At 39.0% G+C, this 13254-nt stretch overlaps 1 protein-coding gene across 1 annotated transcript in view; it reads right to left on the bottom strand.

Moving 5' to 3' along the window:
• Positions 1-745, bottom strand: part of LOC122346854 (zinc finger CCCH domain-containing protein 3-like) — a 28475-nt gene extending 27730 nt beyond the window's left edge. The window contains exon 1 of the mRNA XM_043241713.1: positions 706-745. Within this exon, the coding sequence (XP_043097648.1) occupies positions 706-745 (40 nt within the window). The remainder of the gene's footprint in view (positions 1-705) is intronic.
• Between the last annotated feature and the right edge of the window lie 12509 nt (positions 746-13254).

Below are 13254 nucleotides of genomic sequence, written 5' to 3' on the forward strand. Positions count from 1 at the left end.
CCTCCTCCTATTTTTCCCTGTCTTCTCAGTTTCCAACTATCCATTTATCACTGGGGCGTACCGCACACTTCGAAGTATCGGCAGAATTCTGTATTCGACAAGCATTTACCAACGATTAAATCTCATTTAGTATGGCACAGCGGAGGGATGTGTCCGACTGTACGACTGTGTGTAATACAGAGGACCCTTTATGAGGGTTTATGTGTGCTTTATGTGATGGAGTGTTTGAGCTGCGGTGTTGAGGCATAAGCTGAAGAGCAAACACTGTGGGCCTGCACCAAGGGGTTGAGTATGTGAGGCTATGAGATTAGTTGTCTGGCTCAAAGTCACTTTTTCACACACCTCTCATCTGTACCGCAGACGTCGGACCTGCCTGCGTCCCAGCAGATGACAAATATGGCTTATCGGGGGCTTTGTGCTTACACAGCCGGCGTATACTCTGCTTGCCGTATATGTTCCACCTATTGTTTAGTAGTGGCAGCACAGGGTGATGCCTACCGTGTCTTGTGTGCGTGTGTGCGCTAACTCCAGTTTAATTAGTACTTTGCGTGCTAGGTACCAAAGCTGAGGCTGTGGTCCCTGTCAGGACACTTTTATTGATGTGTGTACTCGCAAGTGTGTGTATATGTGTGTGGTAAAGGCCTGTCAGTGGCCTATTAGAGGGAAGAGTGAGACTCCACTCGGCAGACTGCTCCAGCAACTTACAGCTGCTGGGCTTTACAATCAGGCCTGGGGACTCATCCATCGCCTGCTGACACTGGCCCCAACCCGCACCAGCGATCCTCAGGCGACCGATTATTTACTCCCAACTCACTTGGCTTCCGGCGCTGCGGCTCACGCAACATCTCCTCTCTCTGTCACACACACAGACTAATTTTTCTGACAGGTTCCCATGTTATTTTTCTGTCTACTCTCTGAACTTTATGTTGGGGTGCTTGGGATGACGTTTTGGTGACGTTAATGTTAAAAAGAAAAGCTTCTTTTGGAAAAGCAAAACCACACAAACAGTTATTGGAAATCTTGGACATTATATGATTACCAATTTACGAACTACCAATTTAGTGGCCAGCTGGTCTAGTTCAGCTTCTCAGATGTTTTTAAGATGCTTTGTACATGATATACAATAAAACTACAAAGCTGAATAAAAATAAACAAATGACATACAGGTTAGATTACATGGTCTGAAAAATGATTAAGGAGGGAAGAAAGGAAGGTAGTTAGGAAGAAAGGAAAGACAGACGACTAAGTAATTAAGGTAGGTTAATATGCAAGAGGAAATAGTAAAGTAGGTAGACAGGTAGGAAAGAATGAAGCCAAGGAAGGAAGGAAGAATTGAAAGGTAAGGTCTCCAGATAGGTTGGAAGGAAAGAAGGCAAAGTAATGTAGATAGGTAAAGGTAAGGAATATAAAAAGGTAGGAAGGAAGAAAGAAAGGCTGGAAGATAAAGTAAGCTATGTAGATCGGTAGGAAGGAATCAGGGAGCGGAAGGAATAAAAGCAAAGGAAAGTTTGTAAGGTAAATAGAAATGGATAGATATACAACCTGGAAACATTGAGGGGAAAGAAAAGAGGGAAAGTAATGAATGAAGAGAAAATTAAGGTAAGCATGCAAGTAGGTAGGAAGAAGGGAAGAAACTATTTAAGGAATGAAAATAAGAGAGGAAAGGAAAGAGGATAGGAAGGAATAAAGGTGTTTAAAGTAATCTGCTAAACCGCTGGCCCCCGGACCTTCAGGACGTGGGTTCAAATCCAGTGTGGCACATTATTCAGGGGCAGTCGTTGCCTAATGATTAGGGAGTAACAAGGTTTGAGTCTTAGTACAGTACATACTGGAATTGCAGGCAAGAATTTAAAGGGCTCTCTTCTCTCCACCTTCAGTACAAACACTGAGGTAAGAGGTAAGACCCCCAAAGTGCTCATTGGATGCTACAGCATAAATGGTTGCCCATTGCTCTGGGTGTGGGTTTTTCCAAATACTTACAAATACTGTGTGTACTTGTAAGGGAAGAAATACAAACTAAATTACATTATAGGACAACTTATTTAATGACACCATTTCCTTTCATGGAAACTTCATGACTGCATCAACAGGTATGACAATTCATGTTCTGTTTGACTCCTGATTTGTGGTCCTTTTCAATCCGTCCTTCCTCTTTCACTTTCCTCTGACCCTCTAAACCAATGTGGATTCTTTTCTTGTTTAGGCACTTATGAAGAAAACCTCAAAATCTGACACCCATATAAGAGAAATAGATATTTAAAATCTCGTAGCTTTTTATTATTTATTTATTTGTTTCATTTCGAGAGTTTGCATGCAACAGCACATATACCTAGTCCTAGATGATGAATACTGTTTACACCAGTGGTTCAACTTTTTCTTGTTTGAGGCACCTTGAATTTTTCCCCCGAAATTAGTGGCACCATAAGATATACGGCACTTATAGATGGCGGCACACCAGTTTGGAACCATATTCCTTCTCCTGCATGTCCAAATAAAATAACTTGATGTTAAAAAGGACATGAGGAGAAAAGCTGGGAAAAGAAGAGAACAGAACCATGAGAAGAACAAGAAGAAGATTAAGCTACCACTTGTCCTGTTTGTGTTCTCTACAAACTGAAATGAATGCTCATAGTGTGACTGCTGCGTGTTGTGGCTACACTTTCTAGAATGTTCCCTGCACTCCTCATCAATGTTATGACAGGGCAGCAGTGACACCCTGCATCCTCTTAGGGATTATCAAGCCGTGTCATCTCATGTTCTCTGATCCTGTCTCCAAATTTGACAACTAATTCCGTTTAACAGCAGTCCGATTCTCCACCGTTCCATCTCTGTCACATCATTAATCTCACATTGACAATGGATCACCTCCTGCTTCTGCAGCAATCCCCCAAGGGCTCATCCTCTGATTCCCAGTGGGACGGCACAGCTGCCATTAAATGCTTCTCCGGTAAACCAGCAACACTTAACACCGCCATCAAACTAGTGTTAAGGCAGCGTAGAATCTCATGGGACAAAACACGTGTGGCAGAGATGGAGTGTGGCACAGCTCCGGGAATGCTCTCTTTGCAGGGACTGGATCAAATGAAATTGTGAGTTGTGGACTATTGTCTGGTTGTACTCTGCATGTCTGTCTTTCTCAAAACAGTTCCGTCAATGATTCTAAGTGCCAGTGCTATCGGCCAGCTGTTTAACAGGCATTCCTGAAACCATATGTGAAGGCAGAGCAATCATTTCATAGTTGGCAACAAACACAAGGCCAAATGGAGACAAGGGGATGCAGTTTAACTCCCCAGTTGAAGGCCCTGCAAAGAAGATACTGTTAATAACAAGTGCGCCTTTACAGCTGGGCCTGTGAATATCAAACTCATCTAAATATGGCAGAGACCCACTGTCTGGATGCAACTCCACTTTAATTTAATTGTGCATAAATACATAAGGGGCATAGGCATAGGTGAGTGAATTGAGAGCTTGAAAACAGAGCTGTTTATAGCTTTTTAAAACTATTTTTATGGCAATCGCATCGGCGTTCATGGCCATGTTTTAAACAACAAGTGTTTTCCATACGTGTAATTATTAACTCACTGGGAAGCAGTGGAAATGCTAGTACGGATGAGGCTTGTTTTCATTTAATGCACACTAGTGGCTTTAAATCTACATAGCTTTCTTGCTTACACATTTTAGCCTCACATGTGAGCCATTTCTCTAGGCTTAACTGAAGTTAGCTAGTGTTTTATTTTTGACACCTCACCAGAGCCAATTACAAAGCACTTGATTCCAGCACATCAAGCATGCTGCAAGCTTATTGGCTCACATTTTTTGATACTCAACAGTATTGAGGCAAACCGGTCTGTGCCTAAATGGTATATAATTTGATACCCAGCACTAGCCAGACTAAAATGTCCCCAGATCTGCTATGCAAGTTAACAAAGCTGTGTAATACAGTGACATTTGACCCCTTAAGTTGAATCAAGAGGAACAGTCAGAGTATGACTGAAGGGAAGCCACTGAACCCTGACTCAAAATACCAAGATGTCTCTTGCTTTACACTCAAATCACCAACTGCGCTTCTAAACTGAACGTACGTGTCTGTGGCTCTTATATGAAGTGTGCCAACAAAGATCTCTGCCTACCTCTGAGACCTGTTGTTCAGCCAAGTGTTTGTGCCGAGATGGGATGTGACCTTGGGAAGTTTTAAAGTGCGGAAATATAAGAAGAGCCCTCTGAGGCTCAGAGGATCTGCTAGTGTAGACAGACACATAGCAAGATGGACAGCAAGACTGTTGATGTACTTTGGAGAGATCCGATGAGAGACAGGATACAAGAAGAACCTCCTTACCATGAACCATGGACCAGTGAACATTCCCTAACGGTACCATACCAGTCAAAATCAGGAGAAAGAAGGCTCAAATTGTAGCCCGACCATGCCTCATCAGTCATTGGTGTGATGCTATCGTCACGGAAACAAACACCACATTAACACACATAAATACTCACCCTACTTCTACATCAACTGATGACTTGACCCAAGATGGCCGGGACTAATAAGAGCAACACAATCTGCACTGAGCATCCCTGACTGCTTATAAAGCCAGAAATGGAGGTTGACAGTCGTAATTCATACGTCTGCTGCAATTTTACTGTGTGTTAACATATAAGTTACTTTTGGATTCATGCTAGAAGCCTTTCACAGGCCGTCAACACCATAGAACCTACATCATGGAAATGTTTCCATATAGCTAATGTTTAGTCCTTTGGGATTCCAGCATTGCTTTCTCTCCACATGCATGATGTTGTGTGTCACTGTTGGTTAGAGACCAAACAGTAAAAACTTGAATGATGTGTAACTTCGACTTCGCCCCATTCAGTGCTGTTTTCATCCGGTTATGGCATTAAAGGTATGAATAAGGCATGAGATAAAAGCATTATGACCTTGCCCTTAGCTTGAGCGCACTGGACTCCTATCGAAACCAAACTGTGCAATAAACCATACATTTGACAGGATACTGTACTTATTCAAGGGGCACTGCATGGTGATAAGTTTTGATAATAAATAATTTCTGAGAGTTCACTTTTTGTTTAAGGGTCAGTGATAAACAAGAATGTCCATATTAATAATCTATTTCTTTATTTTAATTTATATATATATATAAGTCGTATACTTAAATGTAATACAATGTTAAAACCTTGTATTTAAGAATGTGCTATTTGAATATACATTGGTTTGATGTTTTTTTTTTTTGATTATGCAACATCTTTAAAAAAAGCTCACTGTAACAAAAGAAAGTAATTACATTTTCTTGAAGCCCATACAAATGTGCACAAACTTTTTAAATGTACACATTTAACAAATTTTAACAGCATATTCATTAATATCATTAAGTTTGGAGAAACACAACTAGAGCCTGACTGATATTAATTATTATACTGATTATTGAAGTCAATTCATAATTTATTAACTAACGGCAACAGAAGAAACTTGTATGTAAAATGTATTGGTGATAGTAAATGTTTGAAACAAGGAACAATACTTTTACAGCTTCTATTAATCGTAATGTTACAAATGGGCTCTCAGTGTAAAGTGGTACCATTTCATTTCAACAGTCATGCTTAAAGATGGTCAACTACATCTTTATTTCAAGAATTAACAGTGTGGCATAAATGAGTTTGAAGTTCAGTATTTAAAGAAACAGAGCCAACAGAAAGAAAAAGTGCAAGCTATATTATATGCAACATTTTCGGACATAATATAATGGATAATTTAATGGAAAATTATGTGAACGGCGCTTTGTGGTTTCTGTCGCTGCATTTAATTTGCATCTGAAATTTCCTGCCCTCATGTCAAAAGGCCGCTCTCAGCAGAGGATGCAACCCGGAGAACTACTAGCATGGATTTTTGCAGATAGACCCAGTTTCAGCAATCAACTATGGGTGCCGGTTAATCAGCAAAACTCAACCTCTAGACACAACACAACTATTTACGTCTGAACCTTGCAATTTCATAAAATAAGTAAATGAATGAACGACTACATGCTGGTTCATAGAACACTAATGTACAATATGCTGACCAAAGGTGACAATCTTGGGCGAAAAAAAACATACTGACGAACCGGATTGCAGATGATTGTATGAATTTTAAAATGACTTTTTATAGATTTTTAAACATGAACAGATCCAGATGAAGAAAAATAGCAATTTGTCACTGACCTATAACCTTATTTAATAAAATCACATACATCCCATGATATTCACATTCCAAGGAAGTGCCTCAGGGTTGTGACTAAGGTCAGAAGTAACAAATGCTTGTCAGTTAGCCTAAAGATTCAAAAAGGTACACCTTTCTGGCATGTAATCTATGCTGGGGACATTTATGATTAAGTGCCGGGCCCAGCTTTAATACAGCACTGGGGATCCGAGACCATGCCCATCACAGCTGAGAGCTGTATATCTTTTGAGATTGAGGCATGTTCATGAAAACATGGCAGCATGACAGTCTTAAAGACATGCAAAAATAGGGATAACACATTTAGCAGACAGAAGGTTATACTAGATATCCAAGGGTGTGATTATGCCATGTGTTGACAACAGAACTACATCTATTCACAGAATGAACATGGGTACTGTACATGTGTGCATTTGTGTCGCATACACGTCCTGTGTGGTGACAGAGCGAATAAACTTGACTGATGCATTCTGGGTTAAGTGAGTATGTCCACTGAGAGCAAAAAACGCTCTCACAAACTCTAACATACACTTCACCTGTCAGCCACCTGTCCACCACCAAGGGCACCTAAGAGCCTGGACAAAACCCTGGGCGGCATTCTTCTTGCAGGGCATCATTAATCACTGGGTGTGAATAAGCATGTTGCTAAAAGGAGTTGGTGTTTGGCTGTCCATGCTCAATCGAGTTGACTGGCTAAAAAACTTGGGTTCCACTCACTGAATGAGACATTGAGCGCGACCGAGCAGTCACTAACCCTGTGCTTGTGAGTGTCGATGGCTCCCTGAGTGACTTATGGAGGTCATGAAAGTGTCATTGTGGTAAACACTCACCTAGTAGGAGGGGCAGAAGCTTGAGATAGTCTTGTCGAGGGCTGCGTTTCAACTAAGCAGGATCGTAAATTATGGCAATTGAACTCAATGAGATATGTAATGCAATAATGCCTGTCCTTCTTTGGAGTGTGAAATATTCACTCTGCGTTGCACCAAGTTTGACATTAGTTGCATCAAGCATCAGTAGTTCTTAAAATAATGCATTCTTGCTGTGTTTTAAGCACACACATATGCACATATACATACATACATATACATACACACACATTAGTGCTGTCAATTTTATACATATAATACTAAAAGCCTATAGAGATTTACATGTAAATATTTTCAAGATATATAATGTATGTGTCTTTTTATATACATTAAAAATATACAGTACTGTCCTTACACACAAACACACACTCGCTCACTCACATGCATATATACGTATACATGTATGCAAATATTGTGTGTGTGTATTCTGTTTGCCCCCTTGATAACCCACATCCCCCATTAGTTCAAAAATGAAATGCTAAAATAATTTTAATTTGGGGGAAAATTATTTATTTTAATACATGTGTATACAACAGTACCAGAATTATCATTAAATCAGCAAAAAGGTACAAAAATCTAAATTCACATTCTGCTGACCAAAGGTCAGGGTTCACAGGGGAAAGGGGCAGTGGTGGACTGCCAGGTTTAGTGATTGCAAGAACCCTTCTTCACACTTAGACCTTTGAGTGTCAAGCAGGTGTTAAAGAGGACAGACAGTACAAGACACTGTAGTGTCCCTCATGTCTCAAGTCCCTTCACATCTCTTCATCACTTCACACTCCTCCTTCCGCTCTGACTGGCACTGATGCCAGCAGCTGCTGCAAGCTTAATTGGTCCCTCTGGGTAAAGCTGGCACGAAAGGGAACAGGCATCTGTTCAGAATGGGCAAGGAGGCACCCTAAGCATGGAGCAGCTGCCTCAATGTCTGGGACAACTGCAGGGTGTTGAAAAGGGTCAATGTTGACCTTCAGATTATTCTGCAGTAGCCTCAAACGTGTCATTCGGGAGGGGTTGCTACCAGATTTCTCACCATGGCACCTGCCAAGCATGGGATCCGTGCCAGGCAATGACAAATCTACCACCTTTTCATAACGGCAAAGGGAGGGAACAAGAAAGAGTGACAGTGTCCCGTCACTGTTATAAGCTAGGAGGCTTCACTTCAAGTTGGTCATTAATATCTACACGACTCGTTAGTCTGAAGAGAATGCCATGAAAGTATGGGACTTGACAAGAGAAATTGCTCACAACGAGGCAGAAAGGAACAAATCACTGGCGCTTAAAATAGCCCAGCTGGTATTCACTAACCCTAACCGCAGAGCTGCATTAAGGAACACTATCATTTAGACCATAAAAAGATCTTATTACATCCTGATGTTAACAAATTACATTTAACACTTTAACTCAATATGCAGCATTAAACAAAATAGACATTTATATTTTTTATCCCATCTTACACTCTTACCTGCACAGTCAAGTCCTGTTATAAAAGGCGACCACAAAATGTGTTTCTCTCAATGGTTTCTTATAATCTGTGGTCAGTGCTCCATTTGAAAAGGCCATGCAACATTAGATTAGGTGTCTGTTGCATGCCATAGGACTTACGATGAGACAGCCTGACTATATTTGTAAAACAAAATATAAATATTAACTATTAACACATACATCAAATCAACAACTACAAAAAATGTTCAAGACTCAAATTAAGTTTTATGCACAACAAAGTATACAAACAGTAATTGGGCAGTGACGATTCTAACAATAAAACGTATACAAGGGGTGTGTGTAAGTGAAATGCAAAACATTTAAACACAGCGTTTAAGACCGATTGACCACTGCACAATCAATACTACGCTGTCCACTGTCCCTAAAACCAAGACTCTTCTGCCTCAGTGCTTCACACATGGGAAGCAGCATTAATGTTAACATGGGATCTGCTGTCACACTTTAAACATACAGATGGCCCTAAAATATTGAACAAATGCTTTAGCCAGCCTGACTATCAGTCTGTGTCAGGAAAAAAAAAGCACCGTACTGAACTGATCGACGGTGTACCATTTGCTAGCACGATAGCAGATTCATGTCACATGGTACCACATACAATTTATATAAAACGTAGTTATTAGATTATTTTAATGAATATTTCTGACTAAATGTTAACCTAGAGAACGGTTTCTACACAAATTTCAAAGTTCTTGATTAAGTTTCACATAGAGTTGATTTCCTTCCTAAAATGTATAATGGTTTATATTACTGTCAAGAGACAGTAGGAGGAGGAGACTGTATAGAAAGTATATTTGCAAAGCCTGACCAGATAAGTGACTATCACTAACCAGAATGGAACCCAGGTTGCTCTACAACCACCGTGACAGGAGACAAACTAGCTATTTCCCACAGAGCAACTCACCGGGGACAACAGAAAATGAACTGGCCCTGATCAATACCATCCAGCGCCACTCTCTCTCTCTCTATCTCTGACTCTCTCTTTGATTACCCACCTCTTTGAAACTTAAAAAACAAATGCACAAATATTGTAATATACAGCATGATGTGCAAAACCATATGTGACCTTGAACCACAAAACCAATCATACGTGTAAATGTTTTCTAAATTGAGCTTTTTACATCATACGAAAGCTGAATAAATACACTTTCCATTGATGTTTGTTAGGATAATATCTGGCCGAGGTACAACTATTGGAATATCTGGAATATGATGGTGCAAAAAAACTCAAAATAATGAGAAAAATCGCTTTAAAGACAATTGTCCACATGAAGTTCTTAGCAATGCATATTACTAACCAAAAAATTCAGCTTTGATATATTTTCTGATGAAGTCACTTAATTTCTAGCAATTATTGTCGATTTGATTGCACAGATATTCTTTAAACTAAACTAAGCTAGACAATGATGTCTCTAATTTCAACAATGAAAATGTCTTTAAAGATGACATATTATGCCCCTTCCCTGTACGCTGGACAAGTCTCTGGTGTCCTCAGAATGTGTTTGAAGTTTTAGCACAAAATACTAATGATTAATTATTTTATCATTTTGAAAATGCCTATTTTGAGTGGAAACACTCTTATTTTGGTGCCTGTTTCTTTAAATGCAAATGACTCCACATCCCCTTTTCCAGAATAGAGCCGTGCCATTACAGCTTGTACCTGCTAAAACATCCGTTTTGATTATGTTTATTAGGTTGAAGTCATGCATTTTAAACCATACTAGTTTAAACTTCTGATAATGTTTTTCTGAATGGATGCACCTGAAGCCGAAGGACAAAACATTTTTGACATAAAAGAAAAATCTCTGATTTTGACCCATACAATGTATTTTTAGCTATTTCTACAAATATACCCCAAAAACTTATGACTTTAAGGTTCTTTGGTCCATATTACTATGTCATGTCAGAGCTGCACAGTGGGGAAAACAAAGAGTTGCTTTCTTTTAATGTATAAATGTTGTGGAATTCCCTCTCATAACAAATTAGACATGAGATTTTATTACATGAGAGACAGCAGTATGCATATTGTGTAAAAAAACAAACAAAAAAAAACTGACTTTCTACTTGTCTTCTTGCGTCATTGTCTCGAACCTTCTTGATTCACTTGAAATGTTGACTCATTTACTGCAGAAGTCCATAGGTAGAAAATACGGGGCAGAAAGGCTACTTGAGGGTAATTAACAAACGACAGGATTTTGTTGTACGTCTGAAATATCACTTGAATAGTTCTTTGTAATTATTTGTATAATTGCAATTGCTGAGTGAAGATCGTCTCAACATTAGGGCTGCACGGGTATGACAAATCATAACTGTCGATTTTTCCCTTGAAACTGTAACTGTAATTCTTAATTAAAATCATCACAGTTTACTGAATGATGTTATATCATTGCTTGAAGTTACCACATGCCCTATTTTAGATGAAAATAAACAAGATAAAAACAAATATAGTAAAAACCAAAAAAATGTTTTTACTATAGTATTAAGCATCAAATGTGAACTATATTTATTGACGCTTTGAATGATTATGTAATTGTCTCATCAGTAATTGTAATTGCGATTAGAAATTCAATTGATCGTGCAGCCCTATTTCTACATAAATATATTTTCAATGTATTTTAAAAGATGACATCTTTCTTTCTATTTTTAGATCACAGTCTCTAAATTCCCAAGTGTGTATGCGTGCTTCAGTAGTGTCTTCCTCTAATTACTGAGAATCTTTGTTTAGATGCATAAATTATTATTGGGATATGAGTGCTGTCAACAGAGAGGAACGCTGTTAGTCCACAGGTGTGGGAAAGACCCTCGGCACAATTCTCAGGCAGAGACAGGTGCGTTTACGACACGCTATTGCCAGTCACACCACCACTCTGAGACATGTTTGTCCTGAGTCTCACTGTAAAGAAAGTTGTCTGCTGACAATTAAGTTGTTACTCTGGAAGACAAATCTACTAAAGGATACAACAGATGAAGCTTTCGATCTTTGTACTGACTAAATCATCAAGTGGTTTAAATGATGAATGGGCCCCTTGTAAAAGGGCTCCCTCTGCAGGTGATGATCAGCAATGAACAAAAAAGATCTCTTGCACATTACAACCTAGGCAAAAATACAGATATATTGTGTTTTCCCCCCTTAAAAATTGATAACAATGTTTGCCACAACTAAGCCTTGATATACAATATATCATACTTGGTAATACTAAATATAGCATAACTGCACAATACTGTGAATACTTTTAAAAGTATTCTCATACGTGCAGTAAAAGAATAGAAAAGATGACAGAATGGAGAAAATCAACACCTACAATGAAGCTGCACTGTATTAGATTATTTCAGATACAGCATCATTGACAGTGGCTTGCATAAGTAAATGGATAACCAATCAACTCAGAGACACCCAGACAAATTATGACGACCCGGAATTGTTTTGGCAAATTTCCCTGACCTAGTGTGTGCTGATGTGTACATGCTGTGCAGCAAACTGATACAGGTGTAGAAATAGCAGCAGGAAGCATGCTTAACACTGTCCTGAGACAGGTGCGGTGTTTTTGCCAATGAGAATAAAACCAATAGATGAGCCACATTAGTGGCAATCCACTAGTATGCTCCAGTAATACCATTTTTAAAAATGTATTGAAAGCAATATGAAACTTAATGGAATCGGACATGATATATGTCACAACTCAGCCTCATCCCCTGAATTCTTATGTGCAGAAGTCCCAGGATACCAGTGCAATGCAAAAATGTACACAAGCCCATACTGTAACACCAGAACTGCTCCCCCTCTTCTAGACTGGACTCAATTACTCTCTTAGTTCAGAGCAAATCTTACTAATTAAATCATAAAGCATTAAATTGCTGCAACCTGAGTGAGGCCTATGAAACTACCCGCAATCCCAGCCGATCGATACTCCAGGAGTGGAATTAGCAGTTATCTTAAAGTCCTTTAACAACAGTGCAGGCTGACAGACCAACACAAACAATCATCCATAATTACACGGACAAACACACACACACACACACACACACACACACACACACACACACACACACACACTATAGTGCATTTAAGTAAGCTAGCAATATACTAATACTATTTTTTATGAATGTCATACATACAGTATACTGTTCTTTTCCATTAAATGCTCAAATAGTGGAGCTTCATTTATACTAGATGTGGTTTACTAACACTAATATACACCAAAAATATTTAGGAAATAGGAAAAACTTATAAAGGTAAGAAGAGCTGACAAGAAGCAAATTGGGGTTCAACATTTTGAACTTCAGGTGATAGATTACTACAATGTTTGATTTTAAAGTGCCCTTTTTATGTCATATTTAAGGTTCCCAATATTGTCTCCTATAATGGGTTTACGTGCATTTAAGGTCTCAAGCGCTTTGTTTGAAACAGTTCTAATATTCGGTCTCTAAACCTCTTTTTCTTAATTTCTGTCTCTGATTGGTCAGATGGCAAAGTCTGTTTACCGCATATAGCATGTATCAGAAAAAAAAAGTACTTTACATACATTTTATTTAGGTATATTGCTGTTACTGTGCCATGAGAGCATCTGAATGGACGTTAGAATCCATCAAGGTGGCAGCTCATGAGTTATTCAGGAAAAAGGTAGATGGGGCACATTAAGAAATATATTTGGCTAACTCTGTTGACTG

This window comes from Puntigrus tetrazona, chromosome 6 (assembly GCF_018831695.1).
Source record: "Puntigrus tetrazona isolate hp1 chromosome 6, ASM1883169v1, whole genome shotgun sequence".
NCBI lineage: Eukaryota > Metazoa > Chordata > Actinopteri > Cypriniformes > Cyprinidae > Puntigrus > Puntigrus tetrazona.